This window comes from Pseudophryne corroboree, chromosome 8 (assembly GCF_028390025.1).
Source record: "Pseudophryne corroboree isolate aPseCor3 chromosome 8, aPseCor3.hap2, whole genome shotgun sequence".
NCBI lineage: Eukaryota > Metazoa > Chordata > Amphibia > Anura > Myobatrachidae > Pseudophryne > Pseudophryne corroboree.
This window is the reverse complement of record NC_086451.1, coordinates 385,055,814-385,082,507: the sequence shown is the minus strand read 5'-3', so window position 1 is coordinate 385,082,507 and position 26,694 is coordinate 385,055,814. Positions and strand designations below refer to the sequence as shown.

General features: G+C 51.9%; 1 protein-coding gene across 2 annotated transcripts in view; it reads left to right on the top strand.

Annotated features, from left to right (window-relative positions):
* Positions 1 to 26,694, top strand: part of LOC134949206 (zinc finger FYVE domain-containing protein 1-like) — a 155,265-nt gene that overhangs the window by 27,972 nt on the left and 100,599 nt on the right. For both annotated transcript variants that reach the window (XR_010183122.1, XM_063937656.1), the window contains exons 6-7: positions 17,164 to 17,261; positions 18,404 to 18,521. Coding sequence is in view for 1 of the 2 variants with exons in the window: in XM_063937656.1 (XP_063793726.1) it covers positions 17,164 to 17,261; positions 18,404 to 18,521 (216 nt within the window). In the remaining variant the exon portion in view is untranslated. The remainder of the gene's footprint in view (positions 1 to 17,163; positions 17,262 to 18,403; positions 18,522 to 26,694) is intronic.

The following is a 26,694-nucleotide window of genomic DNA, read 5'->3' as shown; positions in this document are numbered from 1 at the left end:
ATGCTACTAGAGATGGGAACACAGGGGAGGGGGTCTGTATGCTACTAGAGATGGGAACACAAGAGGAGGGGGTCTGTATGCTACTAGAGATGGGAACACAAGAGGAGGGGGTCTGTATGCTACTAGAGATGGGAACACAGGGGAGGGGGTCTGTATGCTACTAGAGATGGGAACACAAGAGGAGGGGGTCTGTATGCTACTAGAGATGGGAACACAAGAGGAGGGGGTCTGTATGCTACTAGAGATAGGAACACGGGAAGGAGTCTGTATGCTACTAGAGATGGGAACACAAGAGGAGGGGGTCTGTATGCTACTAGAGATGGGAACACAGGGGTGGGGGTTTGTATGCTACTAGACATGGGAACACAGGGGAGGGGGTCTGTATGCTACTAGACATGGGAACACAGGGGTGGGGGTCTGTATGCTACTAGACATGGGAACACAGGGGAGGGGGTCTGTATGCTACTGGACATGGGAACACAGGGGAGAGGGTCTGTATGCTACTAGACATGGGAACACAGGGGAGGGGGTCTGTATGCTACTAGAGATGGGAACACAGGGGAGGGGGTCTGTATGCTACTAGAGATGGGAACACAAGAGGAGGGGGTCTGTATGCTACTAGAGATGGGAACACAGGGGAGGGGGTCTGTATGCTACTAGAGATGGGAACACAGGGAAGGGGGTCTGGCTACTAGACATGGGAACACAGGGGAAGGGGGTCTGTATGCTACTAGAGATGGGAACACAGGGGAGGGGGTCTGTATGCTACTAGACATGGGAACACAAGGGGAGGGGGTCTGTATGCTATTAGACATGGGAACACAAGAGGAGGGGGTCTGTATGCTACTAGAGATGGGAACACAGCGGTGGGGGTCTGTATGCTACTAGACATGGGAACACAGGGGAGGGGGTCTGTATACTACTACAGATGGGAACACAAGAGGAGGGAGTCTGTATGCTACTAGACATGGGAACACAGGGGAGGGGGACTGTATACTACTAGAGATGGGAACACAAGAGGAGGGGGTCTGTGTGCTACTAGACATGGGAACACAAGAGGAGGTGGTCTGTATGCTACTAGAGATGGGAACACAAGAGGAGGGGGTCTGTATGCTACTAGAGATGGGAACACAGGGGAGGGGGTCTGTATGCTACTAGAGATGGGAACACAAGAGGAGGGGGTCTGTATGCTACTAGAGATGGGAACACAAGAGGAGGGGGTCTGTATGCTACTAGAGATGGGAACACAGGGGAGGGGGTCTGTATGCTACTAGAGTTGGGAACACAAGAGGAGGGGGTCTGTATGCTACTAGAGATGGGAACACAAGAGGAGGGGGTCTGTATGCTACTAGAGATAGGAACACGGGAGGGAGTCTGTATGCTACTAGAGATGGGAACACAAGAGGAGGGGGTCTGTATGCTACTAGAGATGGGAACACAGGGGTGGAGGTTTGTATGCTACTAGACATGGGAACACAGGGGAGGGGGTCTGTATGCTACTAGACATGGGAACACAGGGGTGGGGTCTGTATGCTACTAGACATGGGAACACAGGGGAGGGGGTCTGTATGCTACTAGACATGGGAACACAGGGGAGGGGGTCTGTATGCTACTAGACATGGGAACACAGGGGAGGGGGTCTGTATGCTACTAGAGATGGGAACACAAGAGGAGGGGGTTTGTATGCTACTAGAGATGGGAACACAGGGGAGGGGGTCTGTATGCTACTAGAGATGGGAACACAGGGGAGGGGGTCTGTATGCTACTAGAGATGGGAACACAGGGGTGGGGGTCTGTATGCTACTAGAGATGGGAACAAAGGGGAGGGGGTCTGTATGCTACTAGAGATGGGAACACAGGGGAGGGGGTCTGTATGCTACTAGAGATGGGAACACAGGGGAGAGGGTCTGTATGCTACTAGACATGGGAACACAGGGGAGGGGGTCTGTATGCTACTAGAGATGGGAACACAAGAGGAGGGGGTCTGTATGCTACTAGAGATGGGAACACAGGGGAGGGGGTCTGTATGCTACTAGAGATGGGAACACAGGTGGGGGTCTGTATGCTACTAGAGATGGGAACACAGGGGAGGGGGTCTGTATGCTACTAGAGATGGGAACACAGGGGTGGGGGTCTGTATGCTACTAGACATGGGAACACAGGGGAGGGGGTCTGTATGCTACTGGACATGGGAACACAGGGGAGAGGGTCTGTATGCTACTAGACATGGGAACACAGGGGAGGGGGTCTGTATGCTACTAGAGATGGGAACACAGGGGAGGGGGTCTGTATGCTACTAGAGATGGGAACACAAGAGGAGGGGGTCTGTATGCTACTAGAGATGGGAACACAGGGGAGGGGGTCTGTATGCTACTAGAGATGGGAACACAGGGAAGGGGGTCTGGCTACTAGACATGGGAACACAGGGGAAGGGGGTCTGTATGCTACTAGAGATGGGAACACAGGGGAGGGGGTCTGTATGCTACTAGACATGGGAACACAAGGGGAGGGGGTCTGTATGCTATTAGACATGGGAACACAAGAGGAGGGGGTCTGTATGCTACTAGAGATGGGAACACAGCGGTGGGGGTCTGTATGCTACTAGACATGGGAACACAGGGGAGGGGGTCTGTATACTACTACAGATGGGAACACAAGAGGAGGGAGTCTGTATGCTACTAGACATGGGAACACAGGGGAGGGGGACTGTATACTACTAGAGATGGGAACACAAGAGGAGGGGGTCTGTGTGCTACTAGACATGGGAACACAAGAGGAGGTGGTCTGTATGCTACTAGAGATGGGAACACAAGAGGAGGGGGTCTGTATGCTACTAGAGATGGGAACACAGGGGAGGGGGTCTGTATGCTACTAGAGATGGGAACACAAGAGGAGGGGGTCTGTATGCTACTAGAGATGGGAACACAAGAGGAGGGGGTCTGTATGCTACTAGAGATGGGAACACAGGGGAGGGGGTCTGTATGCTACTAGAGTTGGGAACACAAGAGGAGGGGGTCTGTATGCTACTAGAGATGGGAACACAAGAGGAGGGGGTCTGTATGCTACTAGAGATAGGAACACGGGAGGGAGTCTGTATGCTACTAGAGATGGGAACACAAGAGGAGGGGGTCTGTATGCTACTAGAGATGGGAACACAGGGGTGGAGGTTTGTATGCTACTAGACATGGGAACACAGGGGAGGGGGTCTGTATGCTACTAGACATGGGAACACAGGGGTGGGGTCTGTATGCTACTAGACATGGGAACACAGGGGAGGGGGTCTGTATGCTACTAGACATGGGAACACAGGGGAGGGGGTCTGTATGCTACTAGACATGGGAACACAGGGGAGGGGGTCTGTATGCTACTAGAGATGGGAACACAAGAGGAGGGGGTTTGTATGCTACTAGAGATGGGAACACAGGGGAGGGGGTCTGTATGCTACTAGAGATGGGAACACAGGGGAGGGGGTCTGTATGCTACTAGAGATGGGAACACAGGGGTGGGGGTCTGTATGCTACTAGAGATGGGAACAAAGGGGAGGGGGTCTGTATGCTACTAGAGATGGGAACACAGGGGAGGGGGTCTGTATGCTACTAGAGATGGGAACACAGGGGAGAGGGTCTGTATGCTACTAGACATGGGAACACAGGGGAGGGGGTCTGTATGCTACTAGAGATGGGAACACAAGAGGAGGGGGTCTGTATGCTACTAGAGATGGGAACACAGGGGAGGGGGTCTGTATGCTACTAGAGATGGGAACACAGGTGGGGGTCTGTATGCTACTAGAGATGGGAACACAGGGGAGGGGGTCTGTATGCTACTAGAGATGGGAACACAAGAGGAGGGGGTCTGTATGCTACTAGAGATGGGAACACAGGGGAGGGGGTCTGTATGCTACTAGACATGGGAACACAGGGGAGGGGGACTGTATACTACTAGAGATGGGAACACAAGAGGAGGGGGTCTGTGCGCTACTAGAGATGGGAACACGGGAGGGAGTCTGTATGCTACTAGAGATGGGAACACAAGAGGAGGGGGTCTGTATGCTACTAGAGATGGGAACACAGGGGAGGGGGTCTGTATGCTACTAGAGATGGGAACACAAGAGGAGGGGGTCTGTATGCTACTAGAGATGGGAACACAAGAGGAGGGGGTCTGTATGCTACTAGAGATGGGAACACAGGGGAGGGGGTCTGTATGCTACTAGAGATGGGAACACAAGAGGAGGGGGTCTGTATGCTACTAGAGATGGGAACACAAGAGGAGGGGGTCTGTATGCTACTAGAGATGGGAACACGGGAGGGAGTCTGTATGCTACTAGAGATGGGAACACAAGAGGAGGGGGTCTGTATGCTACTAGAGATGGGAACACAGTTATGGGTGTTTGTATGCTACTAGACATGGGAACACAGGGGAGGGGGTCTGTATGCTACTAGACATGGGAACACAGGGGTGGGGGTCTGTATGCTACTAGACATGGGAACTCAGGGGAGAGGGTCTGTATGCTACTAGACATGGGAACACAGGGGAGGGGGTCTGTATGCTACTAGAGATGGGAACACAAGGGGAGGGGGTCTGTATACTACTAGAGATGGGAACACAAGAGGAGGGGGTCTGTATGCTACTAGAGATGGGAACACAGGGGAGGGGGTCTGTATGCTACTAGAGATGGGAACACAGGGGAGGGGGTCTGTATGCTACTAGAGATGGGAACACAAGAGGAGCGGGTCTGTATGCTACTAGAGATGGGAACACAGGGGAAGGGGGTCTGTATGCTACTAGAGATGGGAACACAGGGGAGGGGGACTGTATGCTACTAGAGATGGGAACACAGGGGTGGGGGTCTGTATGCTACTAGAGAGGGAACAAAGGGGAGGGGGTCTGTATGCTACTAGAGATGGGAACACAGGGGAGAGGGTCTGTATGCTACTAGACATGGGAACACAGGGGAGGGGGTCTGTATGCTACTAGAGATGGGAACACAAGAGGAGGGGGTCTGTATGCTACTAGAGATGGGAACACAAGAGGAGGGGGTCTGTATGCTACTAGAGATGGGAACACAGTGGAGGGGGTCTGTATGCTACTAGAGATGGGAACACAAGAGGAGGGGGTCTGTATGCTACTAGAGATGGGAACACAAGAGGAGGGGGTCTGTATGCTACTAGAGATGGCAACACGGGAGGGAGTCTGTATGCTACTAGAGATGGGAACACAAGAGGAGGGGGTCTGTATGCTACTAGAGATGGGAACACGGGTGGGGGTTTGTATGCTACTAGACATGGGAACACAGGGGAGGGGGTCTGTATGCTACTAGACATGGGAACACAGGGGTGGGGGTCTGTATGCTACTAGACATGGGAACACAGGGGAGAGGGTCTGTATGCTACTAGACATGGGAACACAGGGGAGGGGGTCTGTATGCTACTAGAGATGGGAACACAGGGGAGGGGGTCTGTATGCTACTAGAGATGGGAACACAAGAGGAGGGGGTGTGTATGCTACTAGAGATGGGAACACAGGGGAGGGGGTCTGTATGCTACTAGAGATGGGAACACAGGGGAGGGGGTCTGTATGCTACTAGAGATGGGAACACAAGAGGAGGGGGTCTGTATGCTACTAGAGATGGGAACACAGGGGAGGGGGTCTGTATGCTACTAGAGATGGGAACACAGGGGAGGGGGTCTGTATGCTACTAGAGATGGGAACACAGGGGTGGGGGTCTGTATGCTACTAGAGATGGGAACAAAGGGGAGGGGGTCTGTATGCTACTAGAGATGGGAACACAGGGGAGAGGGTCTGTATGCTACTAGACATGGGAACACAGGGGAGGGGGTCTGTATGCTACTAGAGATGGGAACACAAGAGGAGGGGGTCTGTATGCTACTAGAGATGGGAACACAAGAGGAGGGGGTCTGTATGCTACTAGAGATGGGAACACATGGGAAGGGGTCTGTATGCTACTAGAGATGGGAACACAAGAGGAGAGGGTCTGTATGCTACTAGACATGGGAACACAGGGGAGTGGGTCTGTATGCTACTAGAGATGGGAACACAGGGTAGGGGGTCTGTATGCTACTAGAGATGGGAACACAGGTGGGGGTCTGTGTGCTACTAGAGATGGGAACACGGGAGGGAGTCTGTATGCTACTAGAGATGGGAACACAAGAGGAGGGGGTCTGTATGCTACTAGAGATGGGAACACAGGGGAGGGGGTCTGTATGCTACTAGAGATGGGAACACAAGAGGAGGGGGTCTGTATGCTACTAGAGATGGGAACACAAGAGGAGGGGGTCTGTATGCTACTAGAGATGGGAACATGGGAACACAGGGGAGGGGGTCTGTATGCTACTAGAGATGGGAACACAAGAGGAGGGGGTCTGTATGCTACTAGAGATGGGAACACAAGAGGAGGGGGTCTGTATGCTACTAGAGATGGGAACACAGGGGAGGGGGTCTGTATGCTACTAGAGATGGGAACACAAGAGGAGGGGGTCTGTATGCTACTAGAGATGGGAACACAAGAGGAGGGGGTCTGTATGCTACTAGAGATAGGAACACGGGAAGGAGTCTGTATGCTACTAGAGATGGGAACACAAGAGGAGGGGGTCTGTATGCTACTAGAGATGGGAACACAGGGGTGGGGGTTTGTATGCTACTAGACATGGGAACACAGGGGAGGGGGTCTGTATGCTACTAGACATGGGAACACAGGGGTGGGGGTCTGTATGCTACTAGACATGGGAACACAGGGGAGGGGGTCTGTATGCTACTAGACATGGGAACACAGGGGAGGGGGTCTGTATGCTACTAGAGATGGGAACACAGGGGAGGGGGTCTGTATGCTACTAGAGATGGGAACACAAGAGGAGGGGGTCTGTATGCTTCTAGAGATGGGAACACAGGGGAGGGGGTCTGTATGCTACTAGAGATGGGAACACAGGGAAGGGGGTCTGGCTACTAGACATGGGAACACAGGGGAAGGGGGTCTGTATGCTACTAGAGATGGGAACACAGGGGAGGGCGTCTGTATGCTACTAGACATGGGAACACAAGGGGAGGGGGTCTGTATGCTACTAGACATGGGAACACAAGAGGAGGGGGTCTGTATGCTACTAGAGATGGGAACACAGCGGTGGGGGTCTGTATGCTACTAGACATGGGAACACAGGGGAGGTGGTCTGTATGCTACTAGAGATGGGAACACAGGGGAGGGGGTCTGTATACTACTACAGATGGGAACACAAGAGGAGGGTGTCTGTATGCTACTAGACATGGGAACACAGGGGAGGGGGACTGTATGCTACTAGAGATGGGAACACAGGGGAGGGGGTCTGTATGCTACTAGAGATGGGAACACAAGAGGAGGGGGTCTGTATGCTACTAGAGATGGGAACACAGGGGAGGGGATCTGTATGCTACTAGACATGGGAACACAGGGGAGGGGGACTGTATACTACTAGAGATGGGAACACAAGAGGAGGGGGTCTGTGTGCTACTAGAGATGGGAACACGGGAGGGAGTCTGTATGCTACTAGAGATGGGAACACAAGAGGAGGGGGTCTGTATGCTACTAGAGATGGGAACACAGGGGAGGGGGTCTGTATGCTACTAGAGATGGGAACACAAGAGGAGGGGGTCTGTATGCTACTAGAGATGGGAACACAAGAGGAGGGGGTCTGTATGCTACTAGAGATGGGAACACAGGGGAGGGGGTCTGTATGCTACTCGAGTTGGGAACACAAGAGGAGGGGGTCTGTATGCTACTAGAGATGGGAACACAAGAGGAGGGGGTCTGTATGCTACTAGAGATAGGAACACGGGAGGGAGTCTGTATGCTACTAGATATGGGAACACAAGAGGAGGGGGTCTGTATGCTACTAGAGATGGGAACACAGGGGTGGGGGTTTGTATGCTACTAGACATGGGAACACAGGGGAGGGGGTCTGTATGCTACTAGACATGGGAACACAGGGGTGGGGGTCTGTATGCTACTAGACATGGGAACACAGGGGAGGGGGTCTGTATGCTACTAGACATGGGAACACGGGAGAGGGTCTGTATGCTACTAGACATGGGAACACAGTGGAGGGGGTCTGTATGCTACTAGAGATGGGAACACAGGGGAGGGGGTCTGTATGCTACTAGAGATGGGAACACAAGAGGAGGGGGTTTGTATGCTACTAGAGATGGGAACACAGGGGAGGGGGTCTGTATGCTACTAGAGATGGGAACACAGGGAAGGGGGTCTGGCTACTAGACATGGGAACACAGGGGAAGGGGGTCTGTATGCTACTAGAGATGGGAACACAGGGGAGGGGGTCTGTATGCTACTAGAGATGGGAACACAGGGGAGGGGGTCTGTATGCTACTAGAGATGGGAACACAGGGGTGGGGGTCTGTATGCTACTAGAGATGGGAACAAAGGGGAGGGGGTCTGTATGCTACTAGAGATGGGAACACAGGGGAGGGGGTCTGTATGCTACTAGAGATGGGAACACAGGGGAGAGGGTCTGTATGCTACTAGAGATGGGAACATGAGGAGGGGGTCTGTATGCTACTAGAGATGGGAACACAAGAGGAGGGGGTCTGTATGCTACTAGAGATGGGAACACAGGGGAGGGGGTCTGTATGCTACTAGAGATGGGAACACAGGTGGGGGTCTGTATGCTACTAGAGATGGGAACCCAGGGGAGGGGGTCTGTATGCTACTAGAGATGGGAACATGAGGAGGGGGTCTGTATGCTACTAGAGATGGGAACACAGGGGAGGGGATCTGTATGCTACTAGACATGGGAACACAGGGGAGGGGGACTGTATACTACTAGAGATGGGAACACAGGGGAGGGGGTCTGTATGCTACTAGAGATGGGAACACAAGAGGAGGGGGTCTGTATGCTACTAGAGATGGGAACACAGGGGAGGGGATCTGTATGCTACTAGACATGGGAACACAGGGTAGGGGGTCTGTATGCTACTAGAGATGGGAACACAGGGGAGGGGGTCTGTATGCTACTAGAGATGGGAACACAAGAGGAGGGGGTCTGTATGCTACTAGAGATGGGAACACAAGAGGAGGGGGTCTGTATGCTACTAGAGATGGGAACACAGGGGAGGGGGTCTGTATGCTACTAGAGATGGGAACACAAGAGGAGGGGGTCTGTATGCTACTAGAGATGGGAACACAAGAGGAGGGGGTCTGTATGCTACTAGAGATGGGAACACGGGAGGGAGTCTGTATGCTACTAGAGATGGGAACACAAGAGGAGGGGGTCTGTATGCTACTAGAGATGGGAACACAGGGGTGGGGGTTTGTATGCTACTAGACATGGGAACACAGGGGAGGGGGTCTGTATGCTACTAGACATGGGAACACAGGGGTGGGGGTCTGTATGCTACTAGACATGGGAACACAGGGGAGAGGGTCTGTATGCTACTAGACATGGGAACACAGGGGAGGGGGTCTGTATGCTACTAGAGATGGGAACACAGGGGAGGGGGTCTGTATGCTACTAGAGATGGGAACACAAGAGGAGGGGGTCTGTATGCTACTAGAGATGGGAACACAGGGGACGGGGTCTGTATGCTACTAGAGATGGGAACACAGGGGAGGGGGTCTGTATGCTACTAGAGATGGGAACACAAGAGGAGGGGGTCTGTATGCTACTAGAGATGGGAACACAGGGGAAGGGGGTCTGTATGCTACTAGAGATGGGAACACAGGGGAGGGGGTCTGTATGCTACTAGAGATGGGAACACAAGAGGAGGGGGTTTGTATGCTACTAGAGATGGGAACACAGGGGAGGGGGTCTGTATGCTACTAGAGATGGGAACACAGGGAAGGGGGTCTGGCTACTAGACATGGGAACACAGGGGAAGGGGGTCTGTATGCTACTAGAGATGGGAACACAGGGGAGGGGGTCTGTATGCTACTAGAGATGGGAACACAGGGGAGGGGGTCTGTATGCTACTAGAGATGGGAACACAGGGGTGGGGGTCTGTATGCTACTAGAGATGGGAACAAAGGGGAGGGGGTCTGTATGCTACTAGAGATGGGAACACAGGGGAGGGGGTCTGTATGCTACTAGAGATGGGAACACAGGGGAGAGGGTCTGTATGCTACTAGACATGGGAACACAGGGGAGGGGGTCTGTATGCTACTAGAGATGGGAACACAAGAGGAGGGGGTCTGTATGCTACTAGAGATGGGAACACAGGGGAGGGGGTCTGTATGCTACTAGAGATGGGAACACAGGTGGGGGTCTGTATGCTACTAGAGATGGGAACCCAGGGGAGGGGGTCTGTATGCTACTAGAGATGGGAACACGAGGAGGGGGTCTGTATGCTACTAGAGATGGGAACACAGGGGAGGGGATCTGTATGCTACTAGACATGGGAACACAGGGGAGGGGGACTGTATACTACTAGAGATGGGAACACAGGGGAGGGGGTCTGTATGCTACTAGAGATGGGAACACAAGAGGAGGGGGTCTGTATGCTACTAGAGATGGGAACACAGGGGAGGGGATCTGTATGCTACTAGACATGGGAACACAGGGTAGGGGGTCTGTATGCTACTAGAGATGGGAACACAGGGGAGGGGGTCTGTATGCTACTATAGATGGGAACACAAGAGGAGGGGGTCTGTATGCTACTAGAGATGGGAACACAAGAGGAGGGGGTCTGTATGCTACTAGAGATGGGAACACAGGGGAGGGGGTCTGTATGCTACTAGAGATGGGAACACAAGAGGAGGGGGTCTGTATGCTACTAGAGATGGGAACACAAGAGGAGGGGGTCTGTATGCTACTAGAGATGGGAACACGGGAGGGAGTCTGTATGCTACTAGAGATGGGAACACAAGAGGAGGGGGTCTGTATGCTACTAGAGATGGGAACACAGGGGTGGGGGTTTGTATGCTACTAGACATGGGAACACAGGGGAGGGGGTCTGTATGCTACTAGACATGGGAACACAGGGGTGGGGGTCTGTATGCTACTAGACATGGGAACACAGGGGAGAGGGTCTGTATGCTACTAGACATGGGAACACAGGGGAGGGGGTCTGTATGCTACTAGAGATGGGAACACAGGGGTGGGGGTCTGTATGCTACTAGAGATGGGAACACAAGAGGAGGGGGTCTGTATGCTACTAGAGATGGGAACACAGGGGACGGGGTCTGTATGCTACTAGAGATGGGAACACAGGGGAGGGGGTCTGTATGCTACTAGAGATGGGAACACAAGAGGAGGGGGTCTGTATGCTACTAGAGATGGGAACACAGGGGAAGGGGGTCTGTATGCTACTAGAGATGGGAACAAAGGGGAGGGGGTCTGTATGCTACTAGAGATGGGAACACAGGGGAGAGGGTCTGTATGCTACTAGACATGGGAACACAGGGGAGGGGGTCTGTATGCTACTAGAGATGGGAACACAAGAGGAGGGGGTCTGTATGCTACTAGAGATGGGAACACAAGAGGAGGGGGTCTGTATGCTACTAGAGATGGGAACACATGGGAAGGGGTCTGTATGCTACTAGAGATGGGAACACAAGAGGAGGGGGTCTGTATGCTACTAGAGATGGGAACACAAGAGGAGGGGGTCTGTATACTACTAGAGATGGGAACACGGGAGGGAGTCTGTATGCTACTAGAGATGGGAACACAAGAGGAGGGAGTCTGTATGCTACTAGAGATGGGAACACAGGGGAGGGGGTCTGTATGCTACTAGACATGGGAACACAGGGGAGGGGGTCTGTATGCTACTAGAGATAGGAACACGGGAGGGAGTCTGTATGCTACTAGATATGGGAACACAAGAGGAGGGGGTCTGTATGCTACTAGAGATGGGAACACAGGGGTGGGGGTTTGTATGCTACTAGACATGGGAACACAGGGGAGGGGGTCTGTATGCTACTAGACATGGGAACACAGGGGTGGGGGTCTGTATGCTACTAGACATGGGAACACAGGGGAGGGGGTCTGTATGCTACTAGACATGGGAACACGGGAGAGGGTCTGTATGCTACTAGACATGGGAACACAGTGGAGGGGGTCTGTATGCTACTAGAGATGGGAACACAGGGGAGGGGGTCTGTATGCTACTAGAGATGGGAACACAAGAGGAGGGGGTTTGTATGCTACTAGAGATGGGAACACAGGGGAGGGGGTCTGTATGCTACTAGAGATGGGAACACAGGGAAGGGGGTCTGGCTACTAGACATGGGAACACAGGGGAAGGGGGTCTGTATGCTACTAGAGATGGGAACACAGGGGAGGGGGTCTGTATGCTACTAGAGATGGGAACACAGGGGAGGGGGTCTGTATGCTACTAGAGATGGGAACACAGGGGTGGGGGTCTGTATGCTACTAGAGATGGGAACAAAGGGGAGGGGGTCTGTATGCTACTAGAGATGGGAACACAGGGGAGGGGGTCTGTATGCTACTAGAGATGGGAACACAGGGGAGAGGGTCTGTATGCTACTAGAGATGGGAACATGAGGAGGGGGTCTGTATGCTACTAGAGATGGGAACACAAGAGGAGGGGGTCTGTATGCTACTAGAGATGGGAACACAGGGGAGGGGGTCTGTATGCTACTAGAGATGGGAACACAGGTGGGGGTCTGTATGCTACTAGAGATGGGAACCCAGGGGAGGGGGTCTGTATGCTACTAGAGATGGGAACATGAGGAGGGGGTCTGTATGCTACTAGAGATGGGAACACAGGGGAGGGGATCTGTATGCTACTAGACATGGGAACACAGGGGAGGGGGACTGTATACTACTAGAGATGGGAACACAGGGGAGGGGGTCTGTATGCTACTAGAGATGGGAACACAAGAGGAGGGGGTCTGTATGCTACTAGAGATGGGAACACAGGGGAGGGGATCTGTATGCTACTAGACATGGGAACACAGGGTAGGGGGTCTGTATGCTACTAGAGATGGGAACACAGGGGAGGGGGTCTGTATGCTACTAGAGATGGGAACACAAGAGGAGGGGGTCTGTATGCTACTAGAGATGGGAACACAAGAGGAGGGGGTCTGTATGCTACTAGAGATGGGAACACGGGAGGGGGTCTGTATGCTACTAGAGATGGGAACACAAGAGGAGGGGGTCTGTATGCTACTAGAGATGGGAACACAGGGGTGGGGGTTTGTATGCTACTAGACATGGGAACACAGGGGAGGGGGTCTGTATGCTACTAGACATGGGAACACAGGGGTGGGGGTCTGTATGCTACTAGACATGGGAACACAGGGGAGAGGGTCTGTATGCTACTAGACATGGGAACACAGGGGAGGGGGTCTGTATGCTACTAGAGATGGGAACACAGGGGAGGGGGTCTGTATGCTACTAGAGATGGGAACACAAGAGGAGGGGGTCTGTATGCTACTAGAGATGGGAACACAGGGGACGGGGTCTGTATGCTACTAGAGATGGGAACACAGGGGAGGGGGTCTGTATGCTACTAGAGATGGGAACACAAGAGGAGGGGGTCTGTATGCTACTAGAGATGGGAACACAGGGGAAGGGGGTCTGTATGCTACTAGAGATGGGAACACAGGGGAGGGGGTCTGTATGCTACTAGAGATGGGAACACAAGAGGAGGGGGTTTGTATGCTACTAGAGATGGGAACACAGGGGAGGGGGTCTGTATGCTACTAGAGATGGGAACACAGGGAAGGGGGTCTGGCTACTAGACATGGGAACACAGGGGAAGGGGGTCTGTATGCTACTAGAGATGGGAACACAGGGGAGGGGGTCTGTATGCTACTAGAGATGGGAACACAGGGGAGGGGGTCTGTATGCTACTAGAGATGGGAACACAGGGGTGGGGGTCTGTATGCTACTAGAGATGGGAACAAAGGGGAGGGGGTCTGTATGCTACTAGAGATGGGAACACAGGGGAGGGGGTCTGTATGCTACTAGAGATGGGAACACAGGGGAGAGGGTCTGTATGCTACTAGACATGGGAACACAGGGGAGGGGGTCTGTATGCTACTAGAGATGGGAACACAAGAGGAGGGGGTCTGTATGCTACTAGAGATGGGAACACAGGGGAGGGGGTCTGTATGCTACTAGAGATGGGAACACAGGTGGGGGTCTGTATGCTACTAGAGATGGGAACCCAGGGGAGGGGGTCTGTATGCTACTAGAGATGGGAACACGAGGAGGGGGTCTGTATGCTACTAGAGATGGGAACACAGGGGAGGGGATCTGTATGCTACTAGACATGGGAACACAGGGGAGGGGGACTGTATACTACTAGAGATGGGAACACAGGGGAGGGGGTCTGTATGCTACTAGAGATGGGAACACAAGAGGAGGGGGTCTGTATGCTACTAGAGATGGGAACACAGGGGAGGGGATCTGTATGCTACTAGACATGGGAACACAGGGTAGGGGGTCTGTATGCTACTAGAGATGGGAACACAGGGGAGGGGGTCTGTATGCTACTAGAGATGGGAACACAAGAGGAGGGGGTCTGTATGCTACTAGAGATGGGAACACAAGAGGAGGGGGTCTGTATGCTACTAGAGATGGGAACACAGGGGAGGGGGTCTGTATGCTACTAGAGATGGGAACACAAGAGGAGGGGGTCTGTATGCTACTAGAGATGGGAACACAAGAGGAGGGGGTCTGTATGCTACTAGAGATGGGAACACGGGAGGGAGTCTGTATGCTACTAGAGATGGGAACACAAGAGGAGGGGGTCTGTATGCTACTAGAGATGGGAACACAGGGGTGGGGGTTTGTATGCTACTAGACATGGGAACACAGGGGAGGGGGTCTGTATGCTACTAGACATGGGAACACAGGGGTGGGGGTCTGTATGCTACTAGACATGGGAACACAGGGGAGAGGGTCTGTATGCTACTAGACATGGGAACACAGGGGAGGGGGTCTGTATGCTACTAGAGATGGGAACACAGGGGTGGGGGTCTGTATGCTACTAGAGATGGGAACACAAGAGGAGGGGGTCTGTATGCTACTAGAGATGGGAACACAGGGGACGGGGTCTGTATGCTACTAGAGATGGGAACACAGGGGAGGGGGTCTGTATGCTACTAGAGATGGGAACACAAGAGGAGGGGGTCTGTATGCTACTAGAGATGGGAACACAGGGGAAGGGGGTCTGTATGCTACTAGAGATGGGAACAAAGGGGAGGGGGTCTGTATGCTACTAGAGATGGGAACACAGGGGAGAGGGTCTGTATGCTACTAGACATGGGAACACAGGGGAGGGGGTCTGTATGCTACTAGAGATGGGAACACAAGAGGAGGGGGTCTGTATGCTACTAGAGATGGGAACACAAGAGGAGGGGGTCTGTATGCTACTAGAGATGGGAACACATGGGAAGGGGTCTGTATGCTACTAGAGATGGGAACACAAGAGGAGGGGGTCTGTATGCTACTAGAGATGGGAACACAAGAGGAGGGGGTCTGTATACTACTAGAGATGGGAACACGGGAGGGAGTCTGTATGCTACTAGAGATGGGAACACAAGAGGAGGGAGTCTGTATGCTACTAGAGATGGGAACACAGGGGAGGGGGTCTGTATGCTACTAGACATGGGAACACAGGGGAGGGGGTCTGTATGCTACTAGAGATGGGAACACGGGAGGGAGTCTGTATGCTACTAGAGATGGGAACACAAGAGGAGGGAGTCTGTATGCTACTAGAGATGGGAACACAGGGGAGGGGGTCTGTATGCTACTAGACATGGGAACACAGGGGAGGGGGTCTGTATGCTACTAGAGATGGGAACACAGGGGAAGGGGGTCTGTATGCTACTAGAGATTGGAACACAGGGGTGGGGGTTTGTTTGCTACTAGACATGGGAACACAGGGGAGGGGGTCTGTATGCTACTAGACATGGGAACACAGGGGGGGGGGGGTCTGTATGCTACGAGACATGGGAACACAGGGGAGAGGGTCTGTATGCTACTAGACATGGGAACACAGGGGAGGGGGTCTGTATGCTACTAGAGATGGGAACACAGGGGGGGGTCTGTATGCTACTAGACATGGGAACACAGGGAAGGGGGTCTGGCTACTAGACATGGGAACACAGGGGGGGGGGTCTGTATGCTACTAGACATGGGAACACAGGGGAGAGGATCTGTATGCTACTAGACATGGGAACACAGGGGAGGGGGTCTGTATGCTACTAGAGATGGGAACACAGGGGAGAGGGTCTGTATGCTACTAGACATGGGAACACAGGGGAGGGGGTCTGTATGCTACTAGAGATGGGAACACAAGAGGAGGGGGTCTGTATGCTACTAGAGATGGGAACACAGGGGAGGGGGTCTGTATGCTACTAGAGATGGGAACACAGGTGGGGGTCTGTATGCTACTAGAGATGGGAACCCAGGGGAGGGGGTCTGTATGCTACTAGAGATGGGAACACGAGGAGGGGGTCTGTATGCTACTAGAGATGGGAACACAGGGGAGGGGATCTGTATGCTACTAGACATGGGAACACAGGGGAGGGGGACTGTATACTACTAGAGATGGGAACACAGGGGAGGGGGTCTGTATGCTACTAGAGATGGGAACACAGGGGAGAGGGTCTGTATGCTACTAGACATGGGAACACAGGGGAGGGGGTCTGTATGCTACTAGAGATGGGAACACAGGGGGGGGTCTGTATGCTACTAGACATGGGAACACAGGGGAAGGGGGTCTGGCTACTAGACATGGGAACACAAGAGGAGGGAGTCTGTATGCTACTAGACATGGGAACACAGGGGAAGGGGGTCTGTATGCTACTAGAGATGGGAACACAGGGGAGGGGGTCTGTATGCTACTAGAGATGGGAACACAGGGGAGGGGGTCTGTATGCTACTAGATATGGGAACATGGGAGAGGGTCTGTATTCTACTAGAGATGGGAACACAGGGGTGGGGGTCTGTATGTTACTAGACATGGGTACACAGGGGAGGGGGCCTGATGCGTCGAAATCGGATGAAATCAGGCAAAATCGCACTAGTGTATGGGCACCTTTAAGACTGTGCAGGACTGTGGTGTAAGGGGAAAGAAACTGTGAATTTTAAGCAGAGTAAGACTAGTATTAAGCAGTGCTTTAGAGCTTTTATATACCGAATACGGAGAAAGTATGTAGTTTTCATAAAGTCCCACATTTTTCTCCCACAGCGGTGTTATGAGAGTGGCCGAGAGATGCTCGTTATCCCAAAAACTGTGGCATCCACAGACAGCCCCTGGATGGGCTTGGCCAAATACGCCTGGTCTGGGTAAGTTGACTTTTTTTCTCTTTTCCAGTCAAGCAATTGTTCTTTTTGCTGACAGCGATCCATTTTCCCAACTGTCAGAACCATGGGCCTGATTCAGAGGTGGACACAGTACACACAGCAGCTACGTCTTTGTGTAAATATGCTAATCCTGCAGGAGGCCTCTTGTGTTAATAGACGCAACCTGCTGGTTCTGTAATCTGCTACTAGGTCTGAAGGCGCAGCATCGGATCATCTGCGAAAATCAGGGACATGCAGTGAGGTAAATGGCTCAGGAGGCACTGGCTAGTACCAGAGCCAGATTTACACAGAATATATGAGCCAAAGGGTTAATGTGGGCATTCTACACAGGTGCAGCAGTATATACTGCTGGAAATTTGGTTTGTTTTTTTCAGAGATGTGCAGAAATACTTTATATAGTCAAAAATGTGGCATATAAATTAGTATGACAGGAAAGGCTCTGATTCACCTTAACGCACGTCACTGGCGAAAACATTGAGTGATCCTCAGGTTACACAGGATGGCGGGTGTTGTCACTTTGCCAGGGCCAGGAAAATTTTACGAAACGGGGGCAGGCGTACCTTGGCATGTGTGAAAATACATTTTGTTGAAACATATCGTAGCATATGTAAGGCCAATTAATTTGAAGCAAGTGTTAAAGGCCCTACACACTGGCAGATAATACTCAAAGATATGAACGATCTCGTTCATTAATGAACAAGATACCGTTCATATCTTTGAGTGTGGAGGCACCAGCGATGAACGATGCGCGGCCCCGCGCTCGTTCATCGCTGGTGCCCCGTCGGCTGTGCATGCAGGCCAATATGGACGATCTCGTCCATATTTGCCTGCACTTCTATGGAGCCGTGTGACGGGGGGAGTGAAGAAACTGCACTTCCCCCGTCACTGCCCCCCTGCCTCCGGGTCGCCCCTCGGCCGTATCCGCCGACGGGCAGCTCGGCGGCGGATCGTTTAATGTGTAGGGCCCTTAAAGAAAATCCGAGGAGGATTCTAAACAGTAACCATTTCTCCTCGGCACAATTCATCAGCTGTCCTGGAGAAATCACCATTACCCACCATAGGGAGTGTCTCAAAATAATTGCTGCTGTTCTTCAATATAAGGAGTTTATACCTTAACTCTACAGGTTTGTCCTGGAATGCCGTGTCTGTGGGATAATCTACCGCAGCCGTCAGTATTGGTATGGAAATCGAGGCCCTGATGGATCAGTCATACGACAGGAGGTTCGACACGTCTGGTCTGAGGTAGCTGCAAAATATTTCTTCTTCCAATCCCCTTCTCCATAACTGATTTGTGTGCAATGTGTATTTCTGTCTGCAGTTCTGTATGTATGGGCCTGATTCTGATTTGGAATTAAAGCTAAAAAAAGCAAGTAACTGTGCACCTTCCACAGAGCCACGGTGCAGATGTAACATGTGCAGAGAGAGTTGCATTTGGGTGGGGTGTTTCCAAACTGAAAGCTAAATTGCAGTGTAAAATAAAGCTAACAAATGTAGAAGCAGCCAGTATTTACCCTGCACAGAAAAAATACAAATATATTTGCTCCCCTTGCATTGCAGCTTGGTTTGCTCCAGATGCAATGTTACGCGCTTTTTCTCCTGCAGGGTCCACAGATTATCCACAGGATAAACATTGGGACATGAGGCAGCGTCAGCGGATTGGCACCAACGATCAAAAGCTTTCGGCCTCCCAGTTTGCAACGAGCCAGTCCCCTATATCCCCACCTCCTGGCTCAGGCAATTCATTTTCTCTAACGTCCTAGTGGATGCTGGGGACTCCGTAAGGACCATGGGGAATAGCGGGCTCCGCAGGAGACTGGGCACTCTAAAGAAAGATTTAGTACTATCTGGTGTGCACTGGCTCCTCCCTCTATGCCCCTCCTCCAGACCTCAGTTAGAATCTGTGCCCGGCCAGAGCTGGGTGCTCCTAGTGGGCTCTCCTGAGCTTGCTAGAAAATAAAGTATTTTGTCAGGTTTTTTTATTTTCAGAGAGCTTCTGCTGGCAACAGACTCTCTGCTACGAGGGACTGAGGGGAGAGAAGCAAACCTACTCACGGCAGCTAGGTAGCGCTTCTTAGGCTACTGGACACCATTAGCTCCAGAGTGATCAAACACAGGTACCTAACCTTGATCGTCCGTTCCCAGAGCCGCGCCGCCGTCCCCCTCGCAGAGCCAGAAGAACAGAAGCAGCAGAAGCAAGAAGACATCGAAATCGGCGGCTGAAGACTCCTGTCTTCACTTAAGGTAGCGCACAGCACTGCAGCTGTGCGCCATTGCTCCTACAGCACACCGCACACTCCGGTCACTGTAGGGTGCAGGGCGCAGGGGGGGCGCCCTGGGCAGCAATTAAGATACCTTTTGGCAAAATTATACATATATACAGTCAGGCCCTGTATATATGTACGAGCCCCCGCCATTATTTTTACACAGAAACGGGACAGAAGCCCGCCGCTGAGGGGGCGGGGCCTTCTTCCTCAGCACTCACCAGCGCCATTTTCTCTCCACAGCTACGCTGAGTTGAAGCTCCCCAGGCTCTCCCCTGCAATAGAAGAGGGTAAAAAGAGAGGGGGCATATAAATTTGGTGCAAAAACAATATATACAGCAGCTACTGGGTTAACACTAAGTTACTGTGTGATTCCTGGGTCATATAGCGCTGGGGTGTGTGCTGGCATACTCTCTCTCTGTCTCTCCAAAGGGCCTTGTGGGGGAACTGTCTTCAAATAGAGCATCCCCTGTGTGTGTGGTGTGTCGGTACGTGTGTGTCGACATGTCTGAGGTAAAAGGCTCCCCTAAGGAGGAGATAGGGCAAATATGTGTGTGAGAGGGTGTCTCCGTCGACAACGCCGACACCTGTTTGGATATGTGTAAGTGCTGAGGTGAATTTATTGCACAAAAGATTAGAGAACAGACAGGAAATCTACCCATGTCTGTCCCTATGTCACAGAGACCTTCAGAGTCTCACAATGCTCACTATCCAAAATAATAAACACTGATATCGACACGGAGTTTGACTCCAGTGTCGACTACGATAATGCAAAGTTACAGCCAAAATGGCAGAAAGGTATTCAATATATGATTATTGTAATAAAAGATGATTTGCATATCACTGATGACTCATTTGTCCCTGACACAAGGGTACACATGTTAAGGGGAAGAAAGCTGAGGTAAATTTCCCTCCTCTCATGAGGAAAAAGAGCGGGAATCTCCAGACAAGAGACTGCAGCTTCCCACAAAAAAATTCTCAGGCAGTATCCTTTCCCCACTAGGGCCAGGAGGTGACGGGAATCTTCCCCTAGGGTGTCACGTTTGCCCAGAAGGTAGCCCTAGCTATTCTCAGGGATCCTGCAGATAGCGTGCACATTCTGGTACACTACTCAGACCGGCGATTGTGTCGGCATGGGTTTATAGCGCTGTGGCAGCGTGGACAGGTACCTTATCAGCAGAGATTGAGACCCTAGTATGCATATAGATATATATATGTATATATAGAGACTAGGTGCTTCATCGCGCCCTACGGGCGCTCTTCACACCGTCGGAAGGGGCTACGCCCCTTTAACCCCTGTACGCCTTTCTGGGGTTCAATATATGGAGTATTCCCTGCATTCCTAGTTTCTCTGACGTCCTAGTGGATGCTGGGAACTCCGTAAGGACCATGGGGAATAGACGGGCTCCGCAGGAGACTGGGCACTCTAAAAGAAAGATTAGGTACTATTTGGTGTGCACTGGCTCCTCCCACTATGACCCTCCTCCAGACCTCAGTTAGATTTCTGTGCCCGGCCGAGCTGGATGCACACTAGGGGCTCTCCTGAGCTCCTAGAAAGAAAGTTTATTTTAGGTTTTTTATTTTACAGTGAGACCTGCTGGCAACAGGCTCACTGCATCGAGGGACTAAGGGGAGAAGAAGCGAACCTACCTGCTTGCAGCTAGCTTGGGCTTCTTAGGCTACTGGACACCATTAGCTCCAGAGGGATCGACCGCATGGAACTGGCCTTGGTGTTCGTTCCCGGAGCCGCGCCGCCGTCCCCCTTACAGAGCCAGAAGCAAGAAGAGGTCCGGAAAATCGGCGGCAGAAGACTTCGGTCTTCACCAAGGTAGCGCACAGCACTGCAGCTGTGCGCCATTGCTCCTCATGCACACTTCACACTCCGGTCACTGAGGGTGCAGGGCGCTGGGGGGGGCGCCCTGAGGGCAATATATGACACCTTGGCTGGCAAATTTACATCATATATAGTCCTAGAGGCTATATAGATGTAAAATTACCCCTGCCAGTATTCCAGAAAAAGCGGGAGAAAGTCAGTTGAAAAAGGGGCGGGGCTTCTCCCTCAGCACACTGGCGCCATTTTCTCTTCACAGTGCAGCTGGAAGACAGCTCCCCAGGCTCTCCCCTGTAGTTTTCAGGCTCAAAGGGTTAAAAAGAGAGGGGGGGCACAAAATTTAGGCGCAATATTGTATATACAAGCAGCTATTGGGAAAAATTCACTCAATATAGTGTTAATCCCAAAATTATATAGCGCTCTGGTGTGTGCTGGCATACTCTCTCTCTGTCTCCCCAAAGGGCTGTGTGGGGTCCTGTCCTCAGTCAGAGCATTCCCTGTGTGTGTGTGCGGTGTGTCGGTACGGCTGTGTCGACACGTTTGATGAGGAGGCTTATGTGATGGCAGAGCAGATGCCGATAAATGTGATGTCGCCCCCTGTGGGGCCGACACCAGAGTGGATGGATAGGTGGAAGGTATAAACCGACAGTGTCAACTCCTTACATAAAAGGCTGGATGACGTAACAGCTATGGGACAGCCGGCTTCTCAGCCCGCACCTGCCCAGGCGTCTCAAAGGCCATCAGGGGCTCAAAAACGCCCGCTCCCTCAGATGGCAGACACAGATGTCGACACGGAGTCTGACTCCAGTGTCGACGAGGTTGAGACATATACACAATCCACTAGGAACATCCGTTACATGATCCCGGCAATAAAAAATGTGTTACACATTTCTGACATTAACCCAAGTACCACTAAAAAAGGGTTTTATGTTTGGGGAGAAAAAGCAGGCAGTGTTTTGTTCCCCCATCAAATGAGTGAATGAAGTGTGAAAAAGCGTGGGTTCCCCCGATAAGAAACTGGTAATTTCTAAAAAGTTACTGATGGCGTACCCTTTCCCGCCAGAGGATAAGTTACGCTGGGAGATATCCCCTAGGGTGGATAAGGCGCTCACACGTTTGTCAAAAAAGGTGGCACTGCCGTCTTAGGAGACGGCCACTTTGAAGGTACCTGCTGATAAAAAGCAGGAGGCTATCCTGAAGTATGTATTTACACACTCAGGTACTAGACTGAGACCTGCAGATAGTGCTGCTGCAGCGTGGTCTGTAACCCTGTCAAACAGGGATACTATTTTGCGAACATAAGACGTCGTCTTATATATGAGGGATGCACAGAGGGATATTTTGCCGGCTGGCATCCAGAATTAATGCAATGTCCATTCTGTCAGGAGGGTATTAGAGACCCGACACTGGACAGGTGATGCTGGCTTTAAAAGGCACATAGAGCCTTATAAAGGTGAGGAATTGTTTGGGGATGGTCTCTGGGACCTCGTATCCACAGCAACAGCTGGGAAGAAAATTTTTTACCTCAGGTTTCCTCACAGCCTAAGAAAGCACTGTATTATCAGGTACAGTCCTTTCGGCTTCAGAAAAGCAAGCGGGTCAAAGGCGCTTCCTTTCTGCACAAAGACGAGGGAAGAGGGAAAAAGCTGCACCAGTCAGCCAGTTCCCAGAATCAAAATTCTTCCCCCGCTTCCTCTGAGTCCACCGCATGACGCGGGGGCTCCACAGGCGTAGCCAGGTACGGTGGGGGGCCGCCTCAAAAATTTCAGCGATCAGTGGGCTCGCTCACAGGTGGATCCCTGGATCCTTCAAGTAGTATCTCAGGGGTACAAGCTGGAATTCGAGGCGTCTCCCCCCCACCGTTTCCTCAAACCTGCCTTGCCGACAACTCCCTCAGGCAGGGAGGCTGTGCTAGAGGCAATTCACAAGCTGTATTCCCAGCAGGTGATAGTCAAGGTGCCCCTACTTCAACAAGGACGGGGTTACTATTCCACACTGTTTGTGGTACCAAAACCGGACGGTTCGGTGAGACCCATTTTAAATTTGAAATCCTTGAACACATACATAAAAAAAAAAAAAAAAATTCAAGTTCAAGATGGAATCGCTCAAGGCGGTTATTGCAAGCCTGGAGGAGGGGGATTACATGGTATCCCTGGACATCAAGGATGCTTACCTACATGTCCCCATTTACCATCCTCACCAGGAGTACCTCAGATTTGTGGTACAGGATTGCCATTACCAATTCCAAACACTGCCGTTTGGACTGTCCACGGCACCGAGGGTCTTTACCAAGGTAATGGCAGAAATGATGATACTCCTTCGAAAAAAGGGAGTTTTAATTATCCCGTACTTGGACGATCTCCTTATAAAGGCGAGGTCCAAGGAGCAGTTGTTGGTCGGAGTAGCACTATCTCGGGAAGTGCTACAACAGCACGGATGGATTCTATACATTCCAAAGTCACAGCTGGTTCCTACCACACGCCTACTGTTCCTGGGGATGGTTCTGGACACAGAACAGAAAAAAGTGTTTCTCCCGCAGGAGAAAGCCAAGGAGCTGTCATCTCTAGTCAGAGACCTCCTGAAACCAAAACAGGTATCGGTGCATCACTGCACACGAGTCCTGGGAAAAATGGTAGCTTCTTACGAAGCAAAATTCCATTCGGCAGGTTCCATGCAAGAACCTTTCAGTGGGACCTCTTGGACAAGTGGTCGGGATCGCATCTTCAGATGCATCGGCTGATAACCCTGTCTCCAAGGACCAGGGTATCTCTACTGTGGTGGCTGCAGAGTGCTCATCTTCAAGAGGGCCGCAGATTCGGCATACAGGACTGGGTCCTGGTAACCACGGATGCCAGCCTTCACGGCTGGGGGGCAGTCACACAGGGAAGAAATTTCCAAGGACTTTGGTCAAGTCAGGAGTCGTCCCTACACATAAATATTCTGGAACTGAGGGCCATTTACAATGCCCTAAGTCTGGCAAGGCCTCTGCTTCAAAACCAGCCGGTACTGATCCAATCAGACAACATCACGGCAGTCGCCCATGTAGACCGACAGGGCGGCACAAGAAGCAAGATGGCGATGGCAGAAGCCACAAGGATTCTCCGATGGGCGGAAAATCACGTCTTAGCACTGTCAGCAGTGTTCATTCCGGGAGTGGACAACTGGGAAGCAGACTTCCTCAGCAGACACGACCTACACCCGGGAGAGTGGGGACTTCATCCAGAAGTCTTCCAACTGTTGGTAAACAATTGGGAAAGGCCACAGGTGGACATGATGGCGTCCCGCCTAAACAAAAAACTAGATTTCTCTATCGTCCTAGTGGATGCTGGGGTTCCTGAAAGGACCATGGGGAATAGCGGCTCCGCAGGAGACAGGGCACAAAAGTAAAGCTTTTACAGGTCAGGTGGTGTGTACTGGCTCCTCCCCCTATGACCCTCCTCCAGACTCCAGTTAGATTTTTGTGCCCGGCCGAGAAGGGTGCAATTCTAGGTGGCTCTCATAAAGAGCTGCTTAGAGAGTTTAGCTTAGGTTTTTTATTTTACAGTGATTCCTGCTGGCAACAGGATCACTGCAACGAGGGACAGAGGGGAGAAGAAGTGAACTCACCTGCGTGCAGGATGGATTGGCTTCTTGGCTACTGGACATGAAGCTCCAGAGGGACGATCACAGGTACAGCCTGGATGGTCACCGGAGCCACGCCGCCGGCCCCCTCACAGATGCTGAAGCAAGAAGAGGTCCAGAATCGGCGGCTGAAGACTCCTGCAGTCTTCTTAAGGTAGCGCACAGCACTGCAGCTGTGCGCCATTTTCCTCTCAGCACACTTCACACGGCAGTCACTGAGGGTGCAGGGCGCTGGGAGGGGGGCGCCCTGGGAGGCAAATGAAAACCTTTAAAAAGGCTAAAAATACCTCACATATAGCCCCAGAGGCTATATGGAGATATTTACCCCTGCCTAAATGTACTAAATAGCGGGAGACGAGCCCGCCGAAAAAGGGGCGGGGCCTATCTCCTCAGCACACGGCGCCATTTTCTGTCACAGCTCCGCTGGTCAGGAAGGCTCCCAGGTCTCTCCCCTGCACTGCACTACAGAAACAGGGTATAACAGAGAGGGGGGGCAAAATAAATGGCAATATATTAATATAAAAGCAGCTATAAGGGAGCACTTAATCATAAGGCTATCCCTGTCATATATAGCACTTTTTGGTGTGTGCTGGCAGACTCTCCCTCTGTCTCCCCAAAGGGCTAGTGGGTCCTGTCTTCGTATAGAGCATTCCCTGTGTGTCTGCTGTGTGTCGGTACGTGTGTGTCGACATGTATGAGGACGTTATTGGTGTGGAGGCGGAGCAATTGCCAAATATGAGGATGTCACCTCCTAGGGGGTCGACACCAGAATGGATGCCTTTATTTGTGGAATTACGGGATAGCGTCAACTCGCTTAAGCAGTCGTTTGCCGACATGAGGCGGCCGGACACTCAATTAGTGCCTGTCCAGGCGCCTCAAACACCGTCAGGGGCTGTAAAACGCCCCTTGCCTCAGTCGGTCGACACAGACCCAGACACAGGCACTGATTCCGGTGGTGAAGGTGACGAATCAACCGTATTTTCCAGTAGGGCCACACGTTATATGATTTTGGCAATAAAGGAGATGTTACATTTAGCTGATACTACAGGTACCACTAAACAGGGTATTATGTGGGGTGTGAAAAAACTACCAGTAGTTTTTACCGAATCAGAAGAATTAAATGACGTGTGTGATGAAGCGTGGGGTGCCCCGATAAAAAAAAAAAAAAACTGCTAATTTCAAAGAAGTTATTGGCTTTATACCCTTTCCCGCCAGAGGTTAGGGAGCGCTGGGAAACACCTCCTAGGGTGGACAAAGCGCTAACACGCTTATCAAAACAAGTGGCGTTACCCTCTCCTGAGACGGCCGCACTTAAAGATCCATCAGATAGGAGGATGGAAAATATCCAAAAAGGTATATACACACATGCAGGTGTTATACTACGACCAGCTATTGCGACTGCCTGGATGTGCAGTGCTGGGGTAGTTTGGTCAGAGTCCCTGATCGAAAATATTGATACCCTGGACGGGGACAATATTTTACTGTCGTTAGAACAAATAAAGGATGCATTTCTTTATATGCGTGATGCACAGAGAGATATCTGCACACTGGCATCACGGGTAAGTGCTATGTCCATTTCGGCCAGAAGAGCTTTATGGACACGACAGTGGACAGGCGATGCGTAGAGGAGTTATTTGGGGTCGGTCTATTGGATTTGGTGGCCACGGCTACGGCCGGGAAATCCACCTTTCTACCTCAAGTC